The 22,018-nt window shown below is 45.3% G+C and overlaps 2 protein-coding genes across 3 annotated transcripts in view; one reads left to right on the top strand and one right to left on the bottom strand.

Annotated features, from left to right (window-relative positions):
* Positions 1-11,338, top strand: part of LOC128890808 (cysteine-rich motor neuron 1 protein) — a 244,239-nt gene extending 232,901 nt beyond the window's left edge. The window contains exons 6-11 of one of the 2 annotated variants that reach the window (XM_054149687.1): positions 359-538; positions 1,640-1,819; positions 3,925-4,277; positions 4,690-5,049; positions 6,167-6,367; positions 6,511-11,338. In XM_054149687.1, the coding sequence (XP_054005662.1) occupies positions 359-538; positions 1,640-1,819; positions 3,925-4,277; positions 4,690-5,049; positions 6,167-6,367; positions 6,511-6,756 (1,520 nt within the window). In that variant the 3' untranslated portion in view covers positions 6,757-11,338. The remainder of the gene's footprint in view (positions 1-358; positions 539-1,639; positions 1,820-3,924; positions 4,278-4,689; positions 5,050-6,166; positions 6,368-6,510) is intronic. The other variant, XM_054149688.1, reaches the window with a different exon arrangement.
* On the bottom strand, positions 10,282-21,540 carry LOC128890827 (homeobox protein six1a-like). The gene is made up of 4 exons (XM_054149722.1): positions 19,889-21,540; positions 18,741-19,202; positions 14,281-14,624; positions 10,282-13,758 (listed from the first exon to the last, which is right to left on the bottom strand). The coding sequence occupies exons 1-4, from the start codon at positions 20,227-20,229 to the stop codon at positions 13,580-13,582; spliced, it is 1,326 nt and encodes a 441-aa protein (XP_054005697.1). The 5' UTR covers positions 20,230-21,540; the 3' UTR covers positions 10,282-13,579.
* Between the last annotated feature and the right edge of the window lie 478 nt (positions 21,541-22,018).

Raw genomic sequence — 22,018 nt, 5'->3', positions numbered from 1 at the left:
GAGATACGCGATCTCGAAATGGCCTCTGAAACAAATCATTTATTATTCAATGGCCAAATAAGTTTCGTCGTTTAATGGTGCCGATCTTTATTATTTAGGAAAGTTATCGTAAATATAATAAGTTATTACTAAACTGGGGATCTTTATGCAAAATAAAATCTTCGCGAACGTCCCTACAAAAATTGAACCTAAATAGGACTTTATTTTATTCTGTAAATATTGTAACGTGAATTTTACTTTCAATCCTTCTTATACTATTGGACATTTAAATTTCCTATAAATACATAAAAATCCGCAGTCTAGTTACGACCATACAGCCACAAAGACGTTGCAATGAAATCGTTCTTTCTGTTCTCAGGATACGTAAGCGGCGCAGAGTGTCCAGAGGACAGCGTCCGAGGTGAGAACGGCGGTTGCAAATGCGCTACCGTGTGTCCACCATCCGAATGCCCCGAGGGTCAACGTCCCGTTCAAGTGAAGGCAGCGGATCCCCAAACGCCCGGTAGCTGTTGCGCCCGCTACGATTGCATTCCCTCAGGTAAGCAACCATCGTCGAGCATCCATCGTGGTAGCCAGAGGAATCGAGATCCGTGACGTCCACGCCGCATGATCCGCCTCCGCATCCCGCCACAGACCAGTAATACTCCAAACGTATGAGCTAACACGAGATCGAGACTGGATATCGTATTCCAATTACTGAGTTTGAGTTTGACTCTGACTAGTTGCAGGAAAACCTCCCCTCCTGCTTCGCGAATTGATAATTGACGGTCCCGATTTCTTAACGCGAGACTACTATATGAGAAGGGTTAAGGGTTGACGGGTTCTATCGGTCTATCCACTTGGCAGAGATCTGGTAGAGGTGGTACGAAGTAAGTTCTTCTAATCGAGACTGTCAACGTCTTCTTAGCGCCTCGATCAATCTCGTGCAACAGAAAATCGTTGCTACTATATGAGAAGGGTTAAGGGTTGAGGGTTTCATCGGTCTATCGACTTGGTAGAGATTTGATGGAGGTGGTACGAAGCAGTGATGGGCTAAACCCTAGGCTTCAAATAAATCTGATGTTTGCTGATACCTCGTTTCCTCTTTTGCACATTTTCCAAAGAAGGAAACGGAAGAAACACATCGGCAAACTTCAGATTTATTCGAAGCCTAGGGTTTTGCTCATCTCTGGTACGAAGTATGTTCTTACAATCGAGACTGTCGAGATCTTCGTAGCACCTCGATCGATCTCGTGCAAAAGAAAATCGTTGCTACTATATGAGAAGGGTTAAGGGTTGAGGGTTCTATCGGTCTATCGACTTGGTAGAGATTCTGGTGGAGGTGGTACGAAGCAGTGATGGACAAAACCCTAGACTTCGAATAAGTCTGAAGTTTCCTGATATGTTTGTCTAGTTTCCTCTTTTGAACATTTTCCAAAGAAGAAAACGAGACAAACGTATCGGCAAACTTCAGATTTATTCAAAGTCTAGGGTTTTGCCGACCTCTGGTACGAAGTATGTTCTTACAATCGATACTGTCAAGATCTTCTTAGCACCTCGACCAAGAGATCTCGTGCAAGAGAAAGTCGTTAAAGTCGTAAAGTACGAGTCCTAAACGCGCACGACGGACCATCTGAAAGTGTCGTTTTTCCTGTGAAAGACTCGAGAGGACCCGATCTGTGTCCCGAAAACAGCGTGTTAACGGAAGATGGAAAGTGCGAGTGCGCGGCCTGTCCACCAGCGAGCTGTCCAGATGGGCATCGTCCGGTTCAAGTGAGGGCCGCCCTCGATCGCGAGACACCCGGTAGCTGTTGCCCTCTCTACGACTGCAGACCCTCAGGTAATTACGAAAGGTCGTAATCGAGGCTCGCTCCTATCGGCGGTCAAACCGATACGAACGCAACGTCGGGAATGCGCTGACTAGCGGGTCGATATCTTCAATCTCCTCTCTCGGTTACCTGCGTCTCCTCTCCTACGGTACTCCCGCTGCTGCCTCTCTCGTCGTCCACGTAGCTCCTCTCTAATCGCGATCCGACTCGGCCAACCTCGTTCCTCGTGCACTTTCGGAGTATTACGATGTAACATCGGAATTGTTCGATTTTTACTTTCAAGTGAGCGTTTTCATACGTAAAATCCGTTCGTATCTGTATACGTTCTCCAAACTTTTCCCTGCGTCGCTGAGTTAGCGGTTAGATTAACCCTTTGCACTCGAGGCCTTTTTTCTCTGGTGTCTAACAGCAACTCGAGATGCTTTATTAGCATTCTATTGCCACGAATGCTGAGCTTGTATTTACTTCGAAAACGAGATCCTTAATTTGAGATTTGAAAACCGGGTCACCTTTGAGTTCCAAATGTAGGAATCTAATGACTTTAAACGTATTGCAGTTCGTCAAACGTATTATTTATTGACCGACTCTTACAATTGTCTCGAACGAACTGAACTCCGAATTATGTTAAATAACAAATTGCTGGTTGATTTGGTGCGTCGAATCCAGCGGTGACCGAGAGTCACCCGTCGAGTGCAAAGGGTTAAAAACTGAGCAACCACAACAAGCTCTCTGAAGCTTCATTGGCCTCCGGTAGATACAACTGTGCAGTCGCAGGGACCGTCGTACATAGAAATCCCACGAGAAAGGTAATTTGCAAAAAGTGCTCGATTTACATGGTAAAAATCGACCGGGATTTAAGAAGGCGCCGAAAACAGCTCGTTAAGGTTAAATGATTTCGAGGAGTGTGAGGAAAAAAGAAAGCAATGCCAGGGTCCTCGTGATCGCGCGTAGTTGGAAGGCTAAAGTCACGAGTCTCGTTTTAAAATTGCGCTTGCCTCGGTGGCCGTGCTTGCCGGGCATTACGAATTCGAGCCGTCTCGATTATAATCAGCGCGAAAGCTCCGAATGATCCCCAGCGGTGCGTGGCGGGTGGAAAAAGGCTTTTAAGTTTCGTGCTACAGCGGCCAGGTTTGCCCCGCGCGGCGCAAACTTTCGATTTACCTGTTGAATTTTAATGAGACCATTCTTATCTCGCGAACGCGTTCGCCGGTGTTTCCGGTGCTCGAACACGGCCACGGGCACGCACGAACCCTGATAGCGACCGTTTTGAAATTTAATAACGCGCCAGCCTCGGGCACCAAGGGGACAATTACGGGATGCGTCGATTGAAACGTTTGCCAACTGGAAAGGATCATGCTTCCTACACCGAAATTCGAATCCCTCTATGTCGACGCCATCCATCACTGTTTACACGCGACCAAGCCAAAGCAACCGAAAATATTAACCACCCACACTCCCGTAATTATATATTGTCACTGCTATCGGAAGAGAATGATTTATCAGCTAGGATAACGAGAAAATTGCGTTTCAATTACATGAATGCTGTCTAAAAATGTCGAATTCCAAACATCGTAGACCACAGAGCGATACGCAGAGCGTTTAATTACGCTTTCGACGTAATTAGTGATGTAACGATAATAAATATTGATCGAGCCGTTTCTACGAACGTTCTGCCTCTAGCAGAGATGCGTTTCTCGTTTGCTGACAAACGCCGTTTAATGGACAAACATAAATCGTGACTTCGCGATTGCTCTTCGACTTAATTAAGCGTTGAAACAGAAAATTCTAGTCTTTTATCGCGAAATGGGGGAGAAATCAGTCCTGGAAGAGCACGTAGCCCATCTGCTCGAATCGTGGCTCATCGTCCGAGATACCCACTGTTTGAAGCTTCCGTATATTAATCCTATAATTGCTTTTCGAAAACTGTTCCGAAGTTTCGCTGTCGGATTCGCGGAATCTATAGTTTGAAGTAACTCGTCGATTACTGGCTTCTAGAAGTTCGAGGACCTCGGTAGTTGGGAGCGCCCGAAGATTATAGAACAGTTACTACTATCCTAGAGCGAGAAGAATACTATAAGCGACATGCAGAGATCTTACGAATGTATTTCCATTGCAGAATCCGTATCCTGGGTAACGGTGGCAACGGAGGACACGAAATCGACGAAATATTGCATTTACGAGGACAAGGCGAAAAATCTAGGCGAACGATGGCAGCAATCGGACTGCTTGAGCTGCGTCTGCGAGGAGGATGGCGTGTCCTGTCAGGAACCGATGTGCAAGAACTGCGAGAACGCCATTCCTCCGAATCCAGGCGAGTGTTGCCCTCACTGTCCGATCCCGACGAACGCGACCCTCACGGAACCTGAGCCACCCTGTCGAAACTCCTTGGAGGACTGCGACCTGACGTGCGATCATGGATACGTAAACGACGAAAACGATTGTCCCCTTTGCAGCTGCATCGTGCCAAAGGTAAGTGAAAAGCAAAGTCTCTGAAGAGAAAAATTGACGAAACCTTGGAAATCTGAATTCTCGAATGTCTCGAGAGCTTCGAATATGTTTCGAAAACTCCGAGCCTTCTAAATCTGTCGAAATGGTCCAAGGCTTCGTGAAGAAGTAAACAAAAGTACAAAATATTTACAATTCAAAGTCTCTGTCAGTTTCTGTGATAAACACGAGCAAATTCTTCAGGTGTCATAAAGATAACGATGCTCAAAGTCAATATTACCAAAAGTTTTAACGATTTATTCACGAACTAGATAACTATAGACTCTCGTTCTTGAATTGCTAGAAATTTACGATCCGAAGTAGAAAATTCCTCTTTCTTTTTTTTTTTTTCTTCGCTCAACGATGGGTGATATTTCTGAAAACTTCCATGTTTCAGGAGGACGGTGGCTCTTCGGGAGCTCAGCCACCCGTCGAACCCGACAAGGTTTGCCCTGAGCTACCACACTGCGGACTCAACTGCGACCTCGTCAAGGACGAGGGAGGCTGCTCGGTGTGCGCTTGCCAGACACCGCAAACTTTTGACGAACCCACCAACGACAGCGTCTTAATCGACGAGACTGGAAAGAAAATTTGCCCAGAGGTCAAATGTGACTTGCACTGCGAACGGGGCCTGGTCATGGACGAGAACGATTGCACGTTTTGCAAGTGCAGGGCGTCGGACTCCAATTGTCCACCTCTCGAGGGATGCAGAAAACGATGCAACTTTGGTTACAAGACGAACAAACGCGGTTGCCCTGTGAGTATCTTTGTTTTGTATTAACTACACTATACTATTCTATACTATTCTATACTATAGATAAAATATTCTATACTAGCCATCTTTTTCAAACGTTTAAAAACTATCACAGTTACAGTAATGTAAGACGAAAATATTGGTTATCAGTATTCGCTGTTAACATATACGTTTAAAAATCTATCTCTACATTACACCCAGTTAAATGCGTTCACCTATTACAAAGTACCTAACTACATGCTTACATAAAGACTACAGTAATTATATCGCACTTGCGTGCAACAGTATCTGCAAATGCTTTGAATGAATTTTAATTAAATAAAAGGGAATTCAAATTTCCCGCGAGAAGTTGGCGGTGCCATCTATCAAGAAAGTGTCCAAGTTTGTCCTCGATAGTTCCTTTTCTCACTTCTAGATGGCGTCATATTCAGTGTTTTTTTACCGACATGATGGTAATGTACCATCAGGTGTCGGTAAATTCCACAAAAAGGGCGCCATCTACCAGCGACAGCTTGAACTATTCGAGGACAAACGGTTGGGCGTTTTCCCGATAGAGGCGCTGATCATACTCCGAAGTTAGTTCCGGTATAATAACCGCTAGATGGCGACACCAAATTCTCGTGGGAAATTTAAATTTCCTTTTATTTAATTAAAGTTCATTTAAAGAATTTGCAGATACTATTGCACGCAAGTGCGATAATTACTATAGCGTTTATGTAAGCATGTAGTTAGGTACTTTGTAATAGCTGAACGCATTTAACTGGGTGTAATACAGAGATAGATTCTTAAACGTATATATTAACAGCGAATGTTGATAACCAATATGTTCGTCTTACATTATTTTCACGTATATCCAACCATTTAGTCAGCATGCGCCACTAAAGTAGCCAAGCAACGCTATTTTTATCGAAATAAAACATAGCCTATGTTACTCGGGGATAGTGTAGCTTTCTATTACTTAAACAATTTTTTAAATCGATTCAGTAGTCCTTCCGTACAAACAAACTTTACCTCTTTATAATATTAGTATACATTGTATACATTGTAGATAAGTACAGGTACATGTAAAATTTGCTATGAATGGGTAATTAAAATTACTTACGCGGTGTATACGCTTCAGATATGCCGCTGTCGAGCCTCCTGTTCCGATCACCTGAACGAAACGCATCCGGAAGGATCGACTTGGCATCCGAACGCATGCACCACGTGCATCTGCGAGGCTGGAGGAAGACTCGGCTGCAGAGAAACCATCTGCTCTGTGGCCTGTAGCAATCCATTGCCTCCGAAGCCAGGAACCTGTTGTCCAGTCTGTCCAATCACGGTAAGCTCGATCTGTTTCAACGCGTTGCCAATTCCGATTCAACAGCAAGTTACTTTCGTGGGTGGCCAAATTGATTACCTCCCTTAGTGGAATAACCCTTTTATCAACGTGGAAAAGATTGCGATGATCGTCTGTTCTTTCAGCATTTGAAACAGAACGAGACGAGCAGTCATCAGGGAAGCAGAAGCTGGGGCACGGTGCCAATCACGGTGATCGTGATACTGTCGGTGTTCTGTCTGGTGTTGATCGTGGACAAAGTTCGCAGCCGATTCCGCGGTCGGCTGTCACCCTCCGAGGCATCTTTCTCGTCGTACCCCCCGCAGTACTACAAATACGTGCCGGCGTACGACACCCCGATGCATCGAAACGAGAAAATCGCGCCCGTGTAAAAGACTGTACAAAAATCCAATTCCGAGCGAATGCGAGAAGGTCCCGTACACGTCCGGTCACCCGTCGTGTACCGCTGACGAAAAACGAAGAAAAACGGACCGAGAGTCGAACAAACGGGGTCGAAGAGGAAACAAGTTCGTACATCTCTCGTCCCCCTTTTTCGCGAGAGACAAACAAAAATATATTAGTCGCGTGAAATGCACGGCCAGCGGAGCCCGAGAACCGGAACATTTCACCGGCTGAAAATACCATGCGTAGCTTCAGTATTATTTGTAAGTAGCAGACGGTGTTGCGATTAAAAAAAAAGGAAACGAATGGAGGCGAGAAGGTACCGAAGCTCGTGACACGGCTGTCGAAACTATCTTCAATCCCCCGTAACTTAATACAATATCGTGTTGTAACCTGTAAATTATAATATAAAAACTAGTGTAATTACCGTGGAAAGGTAACAAATGAATATACTAATGGTAATGCTAGTAGATCCTAACTTAATCGAGAACCGTAGAAGAGAGACAGGTGTCTTGATCGTAGTACGTATTAGTTCCCTCGATCTCTGGACCATCGTTGTTGTTTCGCGTTGGCGGTGACGTTGCCCCGCCGTCCGTCGACGGAACTCTGTGTTGTTTCGATCGGTGATTCTTAAATACCTCTTCTTTCCTATCAGCAGAATCGAAGAAAATTTCATTCCAACAGACGGACTATCCATCTTCGTTATAAATAAATATTTTGACCATGAGAGGTTTTCCAGTTTCTAGAAATCTAATACGCGTTTCTAATAATCTAATTCTTCAAAGATTGTCAACAGTTTCGACTTCTTGAAATATTGACTTCACCGATCCGAGACGATACCTCGTTCTCGATCGCGGAAGCGTCGTTAATCGCGGCGTTGCTTGCGGGAGCCCTAGTTGCAGAGCGCGTTCGTTCTTACGCTCCACAGGAAACGTTTCATTTCACGGCGGATTAAATTAAAGCGTTTTAATTTGTCATCGAGGACCAACCATCGGGAAAGAGATGAGCAAATGTTTCGCCGTGCCTCGCTCGTAAGAACAGCGTGGTAGATTTAATATCTCTAGGTTAGCCTCCAATAACTGTGTTACTAGACTGTTCCTATGTTTCGCCTTTCTTTAACGCGAATAGTATATCTTCGTACCTAGCGAGGTCGAGTGCGACGCGAGATATTTATACTTCAAAAGCTGACCGTATTGTCGCGAAGAGAAACAAAAGTCTTCGCCTCTTTGAAAACAAGAGCTCAGGGCTGGAATAACCACTTGTTGATCTTCTAACTTCCTTTCTTTTTTACTCGTCGTATTTGCTTTCTCCTTCGTTTCTACACACGACAAACAAGTTCAATATTTCACCGACGTAAGCACTATTTGAACACTCTAACTATTTCGTACACCTATTTTTCACCTTTAATGAATTATGTTCTGTACCGTTCTTTTCTGAAGTTCCAGCCCTTGTTTAGTATCGAGAAAGTATATCCATGTAACGAACCAGGCAAACGCGACGGTTACAGTAGCGGCGGACGGAGAAAATGCTACATCCATTTTACGCGAGACGTCTTATTTTTCGCGTTGTATTTTTTGCTTTCTACTACTTCGACATGGAAAAATCACGAAAAGCGGATCTCTCTTGATCGGAGGCGCATCGTCACACTGAAATTTTTATACAACTTTTATACGGTGCATGATTTCGAAGCGGGAAAACGTAAAGGTTCTATATTTTTGTACGGTTCGGTAGGTGATTTAATTTATTTTTAGCGCGTTTCATTACGAGCGTCGAATTTGCTTTCCAAAATTTGGAACACGCGTTTACGTGGATATGGACTCGCGAACGATGCGATGATCATTCAAGAAACGAACGTCCCAGCATCCTGGTTCGTCTCCGATCTCGGTGCAGCACCAGTTTCGATGCGTATCCTCAGTTTCTCCCAAGGCACGCTTGTACATAACTGCGAATCTACTCGACACCTAAACGGCACAGCCCTTGCTACTACGCGACGAATGAAATTACCGTCGAACTTTGATTATTAACGAACATCGAGGTCCTGACAATTTATTCATCGCGTGCGTTGTTCGTCATAACAACGAGGTAAATCTAGATCTCTAGATCTAGATCCGATCCAACGACTTCGATTACTCGTTGTAACAAAGTTCGATTGTATTTTGCTGTCATCGCGCGTTCTATGTAATCGTTCGTTTGCACCGCGCTTATTTTCAGGCTCGATATGGCGACGTATCGTCCAACAGCGATAGCCAGACACTGTAATATAGCCTATCATTAAAAGCTTATACTCGGTTGGATATTTCTATAAGAAGGTTCGAATTGACAACAATAACAAAAATTCCAAAAATTCAGCTCCGCGTTAGGGTGTCAAATTGAGTACAACCTCTTAACGAACGTGAAAGAGAAAAAAAACAAACGACGGCGGAAGACCTGCAAATAAACGCGAGAAGAAGAAATGAAATGCAGAAAACGCATGAGAAAAAGAAACGAAGAAACACGGGCGCCGACGTGCGCAAACATATCCTCTGCGTGTGCCAGGTTTCACGTGTCGCCACGATCGTCGTAACGATGCAGGTTAACCGGATTCGTCACTGAAGCAGAGATAAGCAAAATTATTATCTAAATACGAATGTCACCTGAAAATTACAATCGATTTAAAAAATGATATTCCATTCGAAACGAACGAAAGCTTACCTGGAACAATCGTCGCAAAGACGTATCGCGACGGGATGTTTTTATTCGACGTGTTAGTATTCGAATAATAATTCTGCGTCTCCGCTCCGAAGGTTGACTATACATATCCGTGCATGTAGTTAGACGCGCGCGCACGCGCGCCCACGTAGAGACTCGTCTTATCGTTCCTCCTCTCCTAAATTAACGCATACATATATATTTTTTCAATGTGACACTCTCGTCTTACTGTAATATCTTATATAACCTATCGTCTCTATCGTCTAGTAATACTAAAGTTACTTCGCGTACGCGCGATCAGACGCGCGTGCGTACCTAATACAGAGTGATCGTCGATCAGCTCCAAGCCTGTATTTCGTACGTGTACATGTACCTTGAAGACAATATGCATTCGACGCAACAAGTTCGCGCGACGTTTACACGCGAACCGAAATTGTTTCTCGAATTCTCCTTACCGTGTGCGAGATGCGTTCGGAAGCAACTAATTCTGGTGTAGACGGATGGGCAGTTCTTCGACGTACGCCATGGTGTTTACTAGAGCTGTTCGAGTACTCGGAAAAGACGAGCCGAGTTTCACTCGGCTCGAATGGCCGGTCCGTGTCGAGTACTCGGAAGAAACGAGCAGCTCGAAGGAACCGAGTAGCTCGGACCAAATCGAGTAGCTCGGAGAGAAGCGTGTCGCTCGAAAGAACCGAGTAGCTCGAACGATTTAAATACATTCGATGAACGAATGTGTGTGAATTCAGCGAATGTGAATATGTATTCATTGAATGTACTTGAACCGTTCGAGCTGTTCGATTTCTTTCACACGCCTGAAATAGATAATCCGAGCCGCTTACTTCTGTCCGAGCTACTCGGTTCCTTCGAGCCGCTCGTTTCTTCCGAGTACTCGACTCGGATCGAGAACTGGGTCTCAGCTCGACTCGGCTCGCGAGCAACTCGAAACATTCGAGTTTTCTGCAGGCCTAGTGTTTACCCAACGTCGAATTAAGACTGGAGCGCCTGGACTTCAGGAACTACATTTCCTTCGATTATGCTTCCGAATGGGATTCTGATAGAATCATTTTGAACATAATTTAAAAGTGCAACTCGAAAGTCTGATGTAATTCTTGGACAGTTACGAAAGGTCGTTAAAATGATCAGTAGCGTGAACATTGGGAATAATTCGCTTTACAATACGATAAAAATGTCATACAACGGTGCACGTGATAAAGCACCTGTCTTAATTCGACCATGGGGATACCGATCATTTTTTTTCACGGAATGCAAAAAGTAATTGAATTTTCGCAATGTTGCATTCACCGTGAGAGAAATGAAAGTTTTAGACAGATTTGTCGTCTCTGTTCTCGAGAAGTATAGATCGACACGAACAGCGATCGATATTCCACCGTGAGACTAATCAATCTATCGATTAGTCTTGAGTATCGCGTAGAATCTTTTCTTTGGTATGGTCCTAATGAAATTCTTGAAAGCCTCGAGTTTCGGCGATGTCTACTGTTTTCCTTCTCGAGAAGAGAAACGACAATGATCGATGATAGGTGAAAACGTTAAGGAAACAGTTAAAGGAGTGCAGGAACGTTCATCTCGAATACGTAATCGTCGAAGAGTCCTGGAAGATTCGCGATATAAAGATCGAACGATAATCGAACATGGGGGCGGAAAAGTGGTAGAAACGCGCGAAACCGCTTAGTAAGAGACAAGTGAGACAAGTGTCTCGTGTTTGCGCGATCTTTGTACAGTTTCACCGTAACGAAATCATATCAGTGTAACCTAGACTTATTTAATATGTGCGGACACGTATGCATATTAAAATCGTGCGTCATGTTTAAAGATAGCTCTTGTATGTTAAATAAAACGAGACTAAATAAAATTGTTGATATGTGATATTGTATAAGCGAGGTACAGCTGGCTGGCGAACAATTCAACCCCTTCGTCATTTCGCGAGGATTGCACGATACAGGTATTCTCAATAATTCCTTTTTTTCTGATAAATAATCGAATTGAGTCAACGAATTTAGTCAACTTCCAGAATTCGCGGAATTATTACATTTCAGACCGATTAGCGTTGACATGCTTACGTGTGAAGTTAACCTCATATTTTTTTCTTCTTTTTTTTTTTTTTTGCTGTACTCGAATGCACGCAAATGTTGTCTGTAAATCGATTTACATAAAAATGATAATTTTGACATAAAAGAAAACGTACACGTACGTGTAAATATCTCTCAATAGGTTAAAGATGGTATACTACAGGTATTAATGCACGTATGGACAAGACTGTTATCTGAAACAAAATTTCCATAATAATTGGGTAGTATTTCGGAGTGTGTTTTGTGCAACTAGAGTTTCATTTTGCTATTAATCGTGTAGGTCAGATTAAAAAATGTAGACTCGTCTAGAACGTATCATTGCTGGTTAGCGTGTCTCTCCAAGAAGCCTGGAGAAAATGTTACCGACAGATGGTGTCGGATAACCGTCCTATCGTCGGTAAGCGATGTTCAGAGAGTATAATATTAGGTTGACCCAAAAGTTTCTTCCGTTTCATTAATAAGTAATACATACACAATATTTTATGTTTAATGTTACGTTATTAAATTGCGTACGATTCATTTTACTCCATTACTGTTATACGATATTAACATCTAAGAAATTAGGTTGTCTATATATATATATATATGTATATATAAACACTGCCACACAAAATAATTGAGTGCAAGTCACGGAAGAAACTTTTGGGACAACCTAATAATTCGTGCCCCGTCTATTCTATACCGCAATCAATTTGAATTCACAGTTAGAATATTTTGTTCAATAAAGGATAGAAAGTAATTCACGCATCCATGGTTTATTTACTATACATCTAACGCGCATCACATAATTTTACAATTACTGTCTGTCAAAGCGATATATCGTTTACGAGAGATCCTCTGTTTCTTTTCAAGACGCGCAATGCTAATTTCGAACCGTCCAAAATGCGTGCTCAGCGCGCGTCATTTTGCAGTCAAAAATATATTTTACACTTGGAAACGAACGTTGTCTTTCGTCCTATATGTACACCATCGATAATCCCGTGCAAACGTTACGCCGAGAATCTTGTCAGTTTAATTTTCCTTACCCTATCGATTATTCCCATAACTCGTAGACGTAGATGTAGCCACCTCGAAGATCGTAGAAATTTTGTGTTTCATTTACAAACTTGATGAGACACCGTTCGACGCGAACGATATCCTCGCAAGACTAAAATCCTTTCGTACTGTGCGAAGCTTTACAGTCTAAAGTCTAAAGCTTGGACGCTTCCGTACCGTCACTCGGAGCCGAACAGGCGTATCTCTCTTTTATTTACGAGTCTGGTGTTTTTAGTGACCATTATAAAAGTAGGATGCTGAGTTCATAAATAAACGGAGTAGTTCGGTGTCAAATGCTAAAGAAAAGGAAACAAATGTTTGAGATACACTTTCGTGGCTCGGTATTAATACAGTCTAACATTTGCATCGTCGGAAACCTGTCTTTTCCACGATCGGACGCGGTTCGACGCGAACGATTAGTCTCCCAAAGACATTAAAGTTGAATTCGCTCGTTCATCGACGACACAGAGCCGAGGTTTTCGCGATATCGATTTACATTCTTTACAGGGTCGTTTTTTGTGCGATCATTAGACGCCCATAGAGCCGGGGGAGCAGCTGAACGCCATCGCATTTGGCGTCGATCGCGCACCTTTACAGAGGGTGAACGAAACCAGTTCTTCCGAGCTCCTCCCAGAACATTTACGAACGTTCTCGCCCTTCCATTGGCGAACGCGGCACAGCGATGGTTCTTTATGAGACCACCATAGTCGCGCGTACATTGGCTAGATCGTGCCCCGAAACTTTCACCTCGAACGAAAACGCGAATTGTCGTTCGTCGAGTTCGATCAGAAATTTGTTGAAAATCTCTGAATTTCACGCTCGGATCGTTTATCGATAGTTAGGTCGCGATCGAGGGCGAGGTGCTCTGTCGATTATCGATACGCGTCACTGGCTCAAATATGGAGACGTCGAGTCAGGCGAACGCGTGCACTCGCGCGAAGACGTCGTCCTGGCAGTGTTGGTGATTGATGTTCTCGTTGCGATCCGTCTCGTATTCCGTCGGTCACATCGAGTGCTGCGGGGGTGGTAGCATGATCTCGTAACCGGCTGGCATGGTCTGCTGGTGATGGTGGTGGTGGTGGTGGGCGGTGGACATCATCTGATGATGCGTCTGCTGGTAGTACTGGTGGTGCATGCTCGAGTGGCTCGAGTAGTACACCGAGCTCTGCTCTGCGTCTTTCCCTGAAAGATTGTATTCGTTGTTATACCGATGATAGGTCTGTCTTTCTTCAGGGTGGTTGAAAGTGGGTAATGAAAAATCAAAAATGGGTAAAACCGTGGGCTTCGAATAAATTTGAAGTTTGCCGATGTGTTTGTCTCGTTTCCTTCTTTGGAAAATGTTCGAAAGAGGAAACGACACGAACATATCGGCAAACTTCAGATTTATTCGAAGCCTAGGGTTTTGCCCATCGCTGTGAAAAATTACCCCTGGTATATTATAAGGTAGCTGAGGCAGGCAGAGATTCGGAAGAGAAAGTTCTCTACGAAGAAGCTACGTTTTGTGTAGAATGTGACAGTTTTTCGGATTGGTCCATGTTCCCAACTACAACTATTTTCTTTGGACTCGCTTATTATCGTACGCATTGCAAGCTGAAATGAATGCTCACTGGCTAAGACGATTAAGATAACTCTTTGTTCGAGCATTCTAGAGACTACCCCTAATAGAAAAATGATGCTTCTTGTCGATTCTGGTTCTGGACTTACCAGTCTCGTAGACTCCGCGACCGTAGCAGAGCGTTTTGACGTCATTCATGGGGCTGAGCCCCCCGTTGTGGGGATGCGCGGTGTGCACAGAAGAGGGGGTGACGGGTGCCGCGTATCCGTGGTGGTGGGGGGCCATGGGACTCATGCCCATCGGGCTGCAAGGGTTCATGCCCACGGGGGACATCCCCATCGTCGATAACGGCGACGTCGCGAGGTTTGGGCTATCAGAGTCGATGCTCAGCAACGATTGTATGCTCTGTATCCCTCCATTGCTGACAGAGTTGCCGACGGAATTGTTCATCGCGTTGCTCGTGCTGCTCTGGCAGTTCAACGGCATCATGTCCCTGGAACAAAGAGGCAGAAGCTTATCAGACCTGGAATTGGAGTTGGTTCGTTCTTGTCCAATTCGTATTGGAAATAATCTCCAAAATATTGAGTTTTATAGAGTTACGTCGCTCGTTATAGAGCTCTGGGTATATTATTATTAAAGTAGCAGTAGAGGTGCCCAGCTCAGGTACACTTCGCTATAGTAACCCCATACCTCCAAATATTCCTCCGAGGTAAGCATATGACCCACGAACGAGTTATGGAACCGACACTAACCCCCAGCCGCGTTCTAGAAATGTGGAGAAATGCTCCGAAAGATCGTGGCCGGAGGAAAAATTGCCCAAGACCGCTCATAAATCTCCAACCGTTCCACGGACGAAGGGAAAAGTCGTCGAAGAGTTTCCGACCGTGAAGCACATGCGAGTTCCCCTCATTGTCTTACGAGCGGACCCCGAAAAAAAAACTTATGACCCCTGACCGTCGGGGGAACGACGCGATCGAGGGGTCACTCACGCACGTGCGAACACATGCTCGTTCCGAGAACTTTCTCGTAGGAAGCCGACGGAACGAAAAAGGTCGAACGAGGCCATCTCGTTCGCGCATTGTTCCGTTGGAAACAAACGCTCGGGTCGTTTGCACGCGCGACTATCCCTCTCTCGCTCTCACCCTGGTCTCGACGTGTCACCAACGATCCCGCACGTACACGCACGTGCGTGTGGTCCATGTGCAGCTCCGCCCCTGACTCCAACCGCCTCTCCGACCTTCTTTCGCAGCCATGGACCCGTGCGTTTTTATGGTCGCGCCTCAAGGTCTGGATTGGTGACCGTCGAAGGACTTGAAAATTGGTTCTGGAGGTGGGTGCGTTGGAGGGTAATTGAGTTGAGAAATCGCTTGCAAAAGTGGTGCGTAAAATTGGTTATTCTAGGGAGAACTGAAAGTTTCTTGGAAATTTCAGCCTTGGAGACAGAGAACAGGAATTCCGTGTCCTGGAGGACTTGAAATCTTCGGAGCATATATTTTCAAAGCCTATAGTTTCAAAGTCTATTAGTAATTAAGTCTAAGGAATACTGGTCAGCGTTATCCTTTAACCGAGCGTTACCCAATCAGAAATTATTTGGAGCCCCATTTAACTCTAGTTTTCAACAGTGTTTGGAACGTTTTCTGTCGGTGTATCTCTAACTAGCGAGGTTTACACTACCACCACCCAACTCGAACTCCAGAAGAGATTCTAATCATAAGTAAAAGTGAAGTCTAGTGATCCATGGGTAAACACCTCGAACAACAACCCCAAACAACTTCCTCCCTATAACTACTAGCAATTAGACGTCTCCCCGGATTAAAATCGCATCGAGTCCCGGGCAAATGGGTCATGCAGGATCTTTGGAGGTCCCGAGAGTGGGACGCGCGTCGAGATAAATCGAGGCAGCGTCGGAAGGCCGGTCGTGGCCTTTATGTAGTAAACTATTGGTAGTGCGAACAGCTCAATGGTGAAACGGGAGACGTAACCAAAGCTGCGTCATAAAACGGTAATGGGGCGTCGCGTTTCCTTTTCCTAGAGCCTTTGCCGGGGGAGGACGTTAAGGGCGGGAAGAAGGGAAGCTGGAACGAAGACTCCTTCGCCTGTCGGAAAGGAACTTTTCGTTTCTTAGGCGTATTCCCTAGGTGTGAGGCTCTTGGAAATTCTCGAGGACCGCTACTCGCGACTTCGATGCGTCCATCGAGGCCGAAGATCGCGGGGGCGGCACCCTCGATGCTGAGGGTGAGATGGAAGACAGAGGAGCAAATTTGTGATTGAATCTCTATGAATTATACCAGTTAGTTCCTGTTTTTGTTGAGGTAACTTTAGTTGAGTCACTTGATCGAATCTTCCATGATGGTATTACCATCTCTTCTTTGAAATTCTTGGCGTTGGAGGGTTGTGTTGCTGCGCTAGGTTGTCCTGCGCCACCCTTGTCACGTTTCATCGAATGATTCCGAACTCGGGCTGTTCTTAATCTTCGATGGGTTTCTTTTTTAATTATTGCGGTGTTTGTGGCTTCTTTCTTCAGTGTATCCAACATCCTCTGCTTCGTTCTTCTTGCTGTTCGTGCAAATTGGATATGCGTAGGCTGAATATGTAGCATAAATTACTCCTTATCTCTGCTGCCTTGTTTACAAGTTCCTTGTCTCGAACGCTCCTATCTGTTTGTTTAGTTCACTCCTTTCCAAGTTATCTTCGCATACCGCGATTGCTCCAATCGCCAAGTTCTTTTTAAATCTCTTGGAACACCCTCACCTCGGTACCAAACGTCGAACCTCTTTTTCTAACGAACATCGTCTCTGTTTCGTTGTTTTCTCCCTCGTTGTGACAAATAAAATAAGCACTCGAGGTCACGACCCGTCGACAGCCGATCGAAAGAATCGCGATTCGTACGATTCGTCCGTCGCGTCGGAGGTCCAAAGCCGGTCGTAACAGAGGCGCGACGTAGCCATAACAACGTTGAGCTCGCTCTCTCCTCTGCTCTTTCTTTCTACGCACCCATGCTTTACCTACGCGACGATTCGCGCGAATGCTTTCACGCGCGTCCGACTTTTTCGTAAACCACGAACGACCAACGGAAAAATAAAGATCGTCTTTTCCTACGAATTGCCTATTATCCATTGAATTTGTACACGCCAAGTGTCAAATTTCTGGTACAAGTATAAAATGATTCTTGGTTAAAAAATACATCGAAGATATAGAATGAAGTTTTTTGATGAGAAGCTTCCACAATGAGATAATTAATTTTTAGAGTGCGTGGGACACGCACCAAGCAGAATTTCGATCGCATTGGAATGTTTGAAGTAATTTAGAAAGTTCTTTAAAAACCTGCATGACTCGCGATCATGACAAAATAAATTGTTGCGTCCATGATACGCCCATTAGAGTCTCCTAATTGGAAAGATAATTTAACGCGATGACTGCAAAAATCTTATCGCAATTTGCAGCCCCGTGTTGTATCAATAAACGGCTGAACACGCGTTTAACGTTTATCTGCGCGATATTTCGTCTCCTCCATGCCTGCGTCCCCTGATCGCGTTATGAAATTCGAAAAAAAACGCGTCGATAACGTTGAAGGTTCGCCATCGATATTTATGTGCTACCGAACCATTTCCAGGTCGAAGTTAGAAGTGTCGCAAGGGCACGAGGAAATTCGTCACATCTTCCCGAAAACGAAATCCGAGCCTGCTCGAGTTTGGACGATTTTCGAGCGGCGTTTCCCCCGAAAAACAATCGTTCCCCGATGATGTCGGTCGCCGCGGCTCGTAGAGAATGATTTACAATCTTGGAAGTGGCCGTCTCTGGCAAAAGGACGCACGGTCCGATACACATGTCGAAACACTTGTTGCTCGGTGGAAAAGTCGAGACCCCCCGTTGACACACGTGCCCTCCATGCACGAAGCTCCGCCGCGGGACGCATCGTGCCCTCGAGCAGGATCGCCCTTCCTAGGCCAATTTTCCGCGCGAAAAACTCGACACAGGGTCCTCGAGAAGCCCACACTTTTCAAGTTTTCACGCTTAACTCGAAAACTACGGTTCTATACGTAGCGTATGCAAGATTTTATCTTTATCTTTATTTTATTAGACAAGGGAGAAGCAGAGTCCCAGAAAATTGCAGCAAATGTCGGGTGATTTCAGAAAGAAGATTGTAACGAGTACTAATGTCCCTTAACGCTTAGCTACTGTTTACCTAGAGTACTCGTGAATTGAATGTAGAAGTAGTACACTAGACCTACAAATTAATATAAATGGAGTGGCTGCTAGATATTCAACAATCCACAGTCGACACAAAAATCATATCAATGACAACATGAACTCCACCCTGATAAATGAGCCGTTCACTCCACAAATCGATCAACTCCACCAGTCACATAAAAATTGTATTATTACTAGCGACTATTTCGTAGCTATTCTTTCTTGTGAATTTTATATACCGTTAGATGAAAGCCACGGCTGTATTTACGCATTCTGCAATATTTATTTGAATTTATATTATACAGGGAATGTCAAAGAACAATGTATATTATTTCATCGCATTTCTCAGCATTTTGTTTAATAGAGTTAATCGATTTGTGGAAGGGAAGGTTCGAATGATCAATAGAAATCGACTCACGTTCTCGTCTGCGGTGTTCGGTCCCTCTGCCGTCTGTTCTTGAACCAATTGGAGACCTGGGTGAGGGTGAGGCCAGTCTTCTTGGCGAGGTTCTTCTTGTCGTCGGGCGTCGGGTACCTGTTCCTCGTGTAGCACTCCTTCAGCGCGTTCCTGGAGCGCTCCTTGAAGCAGTAAACGGTCTCCTCGCCGTCCCAGATCGTCTTGGGCAACGGGTACTTCTTCCTCAGCCTGTACTTGTCCACGGCGCCCAGGGAGCGACCGCGGATCTTCTCTGCCTCGCGATAGTGAGATTTGAACCACATCTGCTGGAGCTCCGGGTGGCGACGGGGCGAGAACGGGTGACTCTCCAGGATCGAGTAGAGTTCGTGGTAGGCACCTCGGTGGAAAGCCACCGCAGCCCTCGCCATCAGGACGCTTTCGCCACCGCGGAGCAGCTCACCGGGTGGCAGCGACCACAGAAACCTGAGCGAAACGTTTAGTTTGATTGGTATCTGCTATAATTGGCAGATTTGGAAGGAATTTCGTACGAAGCAAATCGGGTTATTGGATTTGGCTCGGATATCTAAGCAGCGAACTGAAAATATTTTCGGAATTGTTCGATGGTGAGAATATTTTTTTATACGGGTTTGTGAGGGTTGAAGGTGTAAGAGAATATTTTTGGGAATTATTTGTTGGTAGTACGAGTAGTTGAGAATAATTTGGAGAGGTTTGTGGAGACTGGAGGTATTGGGGAATATTTAGGGAATATATTTTGCTGCAAGGCGGTTCCGGAAAATATAAACAATTCTAAGCGGTTCTCGAATAACACTCAAATTGTTCACTGAATATTCGAGTCATAGGAATTTTCGAATATTCAAGAAAGATTGATGTAGGTTTGAGGATCAATCCTTCGGAAGTAAACCATCGGAATCTCATTTAGTATTTTAATATAGTAGATTGATAAAAAATGGAGAAAGGAAAGTTATAGGCTCCTTCCGCCACTAAAGAAATGTTCAAAAATATTAGTTTGGCAGTGAACGCGTTGATCCAACAAAAAAGCAATTCAAATTCTGTGCAAAAAACAATTCGAAACAATTCTGAAATCTATGTAAATCCTTCGATTCCTCGAAAGCGTTCAAGTGCCGTAGCAACGGAAACAAAGGGCTTACCTCGTGAGCTTCTCGATGTCCTGACTCTGCGATAACGCCTCGCACATGCAAGATATCTGCTCCGGAGTAAAGTTACTGCTCGCGCTTCCCAGGGACAGGCCACCGATGTTTCCAATATTCGTGGACGCGTTGCTGGAGCTGCAAGTGGTCAGCTCCTGGGGGTACTGTGGGCTCCCGTTCGAGGTGGGCGTCAGATTTTGCGGATGGGAATGATGGGTCAGGGATAATCCGGGCATCGACGAGCTGTTGTACTGTCCGACCGATGCATTTCGATGCACGGCGCCCATCTGGCTGTTGCAGTCGCTGTTCGGCGATGACAATTGATCCGAGCAGTCGGACATCCTCGCTCGATTCGCCCGCTTCCCGCGAGACCGCGATCAATCGAGACGCATTTCTTCCAAGGTGTTCGCGGGATGAGTCTTCTTTGGAAATTTGGGGGTAGAAGAATCTTGAATGAGATTTTTGGTTGCTCGAGTCTCTTCTAGGATAGATGCGATAGTAGATGATATTGGAGTACTCTGAAGACACTCTGGATGTCCTTTTGAGAGGTACTAGGTAGTTCTCGATGTAGTTTTCTTCGGCATGGTAATCACGATTAGAAGTTGGTATGATTGTGTACAATAATAAGTAGTATCGCTTTTGATCGAAGAATGCACGAGTTGGGCGAACGAGTCTTCCTCAAATTAAGTAGCCATCACACAGTAAATCACTTCTACTCCCTCCTGGAGGGCCTCCGTCGGCTCAGTTCTCTCCAAAACGCGTATCCTCGCTAACAAATATCTTTAAAACAAAGTTTTGCTCGTCCTTTAAGCACTGCACGAGGTGTCCGTCGGGCCAAGCTTCCCCAGGCCAGGTAGCCGATCAGCGCTAGCTCGGCCGTCGCGTTATCGATCAGGGAACGGGAACGATTGCGTATCTACGGATGAATAACTCGTGACGAAAGTAAGCATCCGCTCGAACGATCGCCACTCGATGGTTGTTTGATCGGCCGCGCTTCATTCATGTCCCCGTTGGCCGAGTTTCCATTCATGAGTACTCGCGGCGACTTTCCAGGTACGCGTACTCCAGGTGAAACAATGACCGATGACGCGAGTCACCCAGACTTGTTCACTACTCGAACTGTGCACTGTCGTCGAACATCGTTGCGAACTTATCCAAACCACCGACACTGCGCGCTCCGGATGAAAGTTTGGCGATCGAGAGATCCTCTGTCCGACTCTACGCGAATGTAGATCGTGTGACGAGTAGCGTACGATCGTTTACGTCGCGGAGAAAGGCACTAACGAAGGATCTAGCGTGTTTTTTTTCGGGTGAAAATCGTCGCGACGAGGCGCGGTAACGCGGTCGTGGTGCTACTGGTGGTTCGAGCGACGATGGTGGTGGTGCCACTGCCGATTATTTCGCACCGATGTCGACGTCGATGTCGTTGGTAGAGGACGAGGTCGACGTCGGTGCTAGTGGTGGTGGTGGTGGCGTTCTCTCTTCCTCTTCTCTTCGCCCTCTTTTTTTTCGTCGCACGCTCGCGGAGAGGAGTGTGGAGCGGCGCGGTTCGTCGCGGTCCTCGGTGCCCATTGGTCGGCCTGGAGCGCGCGAGCTCGTCCCATTGGTCGGCCATGGGGGCGGCGCAAGCTTCTACCCCCGACGAAAGCCACCCCATTCGGTGCAAGCGGCTCTCCTGGCTTCCTCTCGGTGGATCCTCACCTGCCGACGTCCTCGACGAGTTCGAGAGACGATTACACGAATCTCTCCTTGTACCCCCGCTGCCCCCGGCGACCTGGTCGATTATTTCGCGACTTTATCCTCTGGAGAATGAAAAAATCGAGGGCGAAATTTGCTCGCTCGAGGATCTCATTGTTTTTGGGATCAAGTTTGAAGGAAGATTCGGGGCAATTTTATTTAGGGTTGTTTGTAATATATTCTTCCAGGGATAAAGGGAAGCTTTATTGGAGGAAAATTGGAGGATTCTTGGTTATAATAATGGTTTCAGAAATCGTGGATGTTGGGAACGATAAGAATTAATTAATGATTGTTGAATTGGTTTCAATATTTGATAATGGAGAAAAGAAAGTTATAGGGTCCTTCCGCCACTCAGGAAAGCAGTGACGAAATCTTAAAATTATTCTTGAAATC

The sequence above is a fragment of the Hylaeus anthracinus genome, unplaced genomic scaffold (genome assembly GCF_026225885.1).
Source record: "Hylaeus anthracinus isolate JK02 unplaced genomic scaffold, UHH_iyHylAnth1.0_haploid 12001, whole genome shotgun sequence".
NCBI classification, from domain to species: Eukaryota; Metazoa; Arthropoda; class Insecta; order Hymenoptera; family Colletidae; genus Hylaeus; species Hylaeus anthracinus.
Note: the sequence above shows the minus strand (reverse complement) of the source record. Positions and strands in the feature narration are given on the sequence as shown.

Excerpts from the sequence above, each read along its gene's own strand:
- LOC128890827 (XM_054149722.1), bottom strand. The coding sequence starts at position 20,229 with ATGTCCGACTGCTCGGATCAATTGTCATCGCCGAACAGCGACTGCAAC. Across the intron at positions 19,203-19,888 it reads GACATCGAGAAGCTCACGAG|GTTTCTGTGGTCGCTGCCAC; the intron begins GTAAGCCCTTTG and ends CGTTTCGCTCAG. Across the intron at positions 13,759-14,280 it reads TCGCGGAGTCTACGAGACTG|GGAAAGACGCAGAGCAGAGC; the intron begins GTAAGTCCAGAA and ends ACAATCTTTCAG.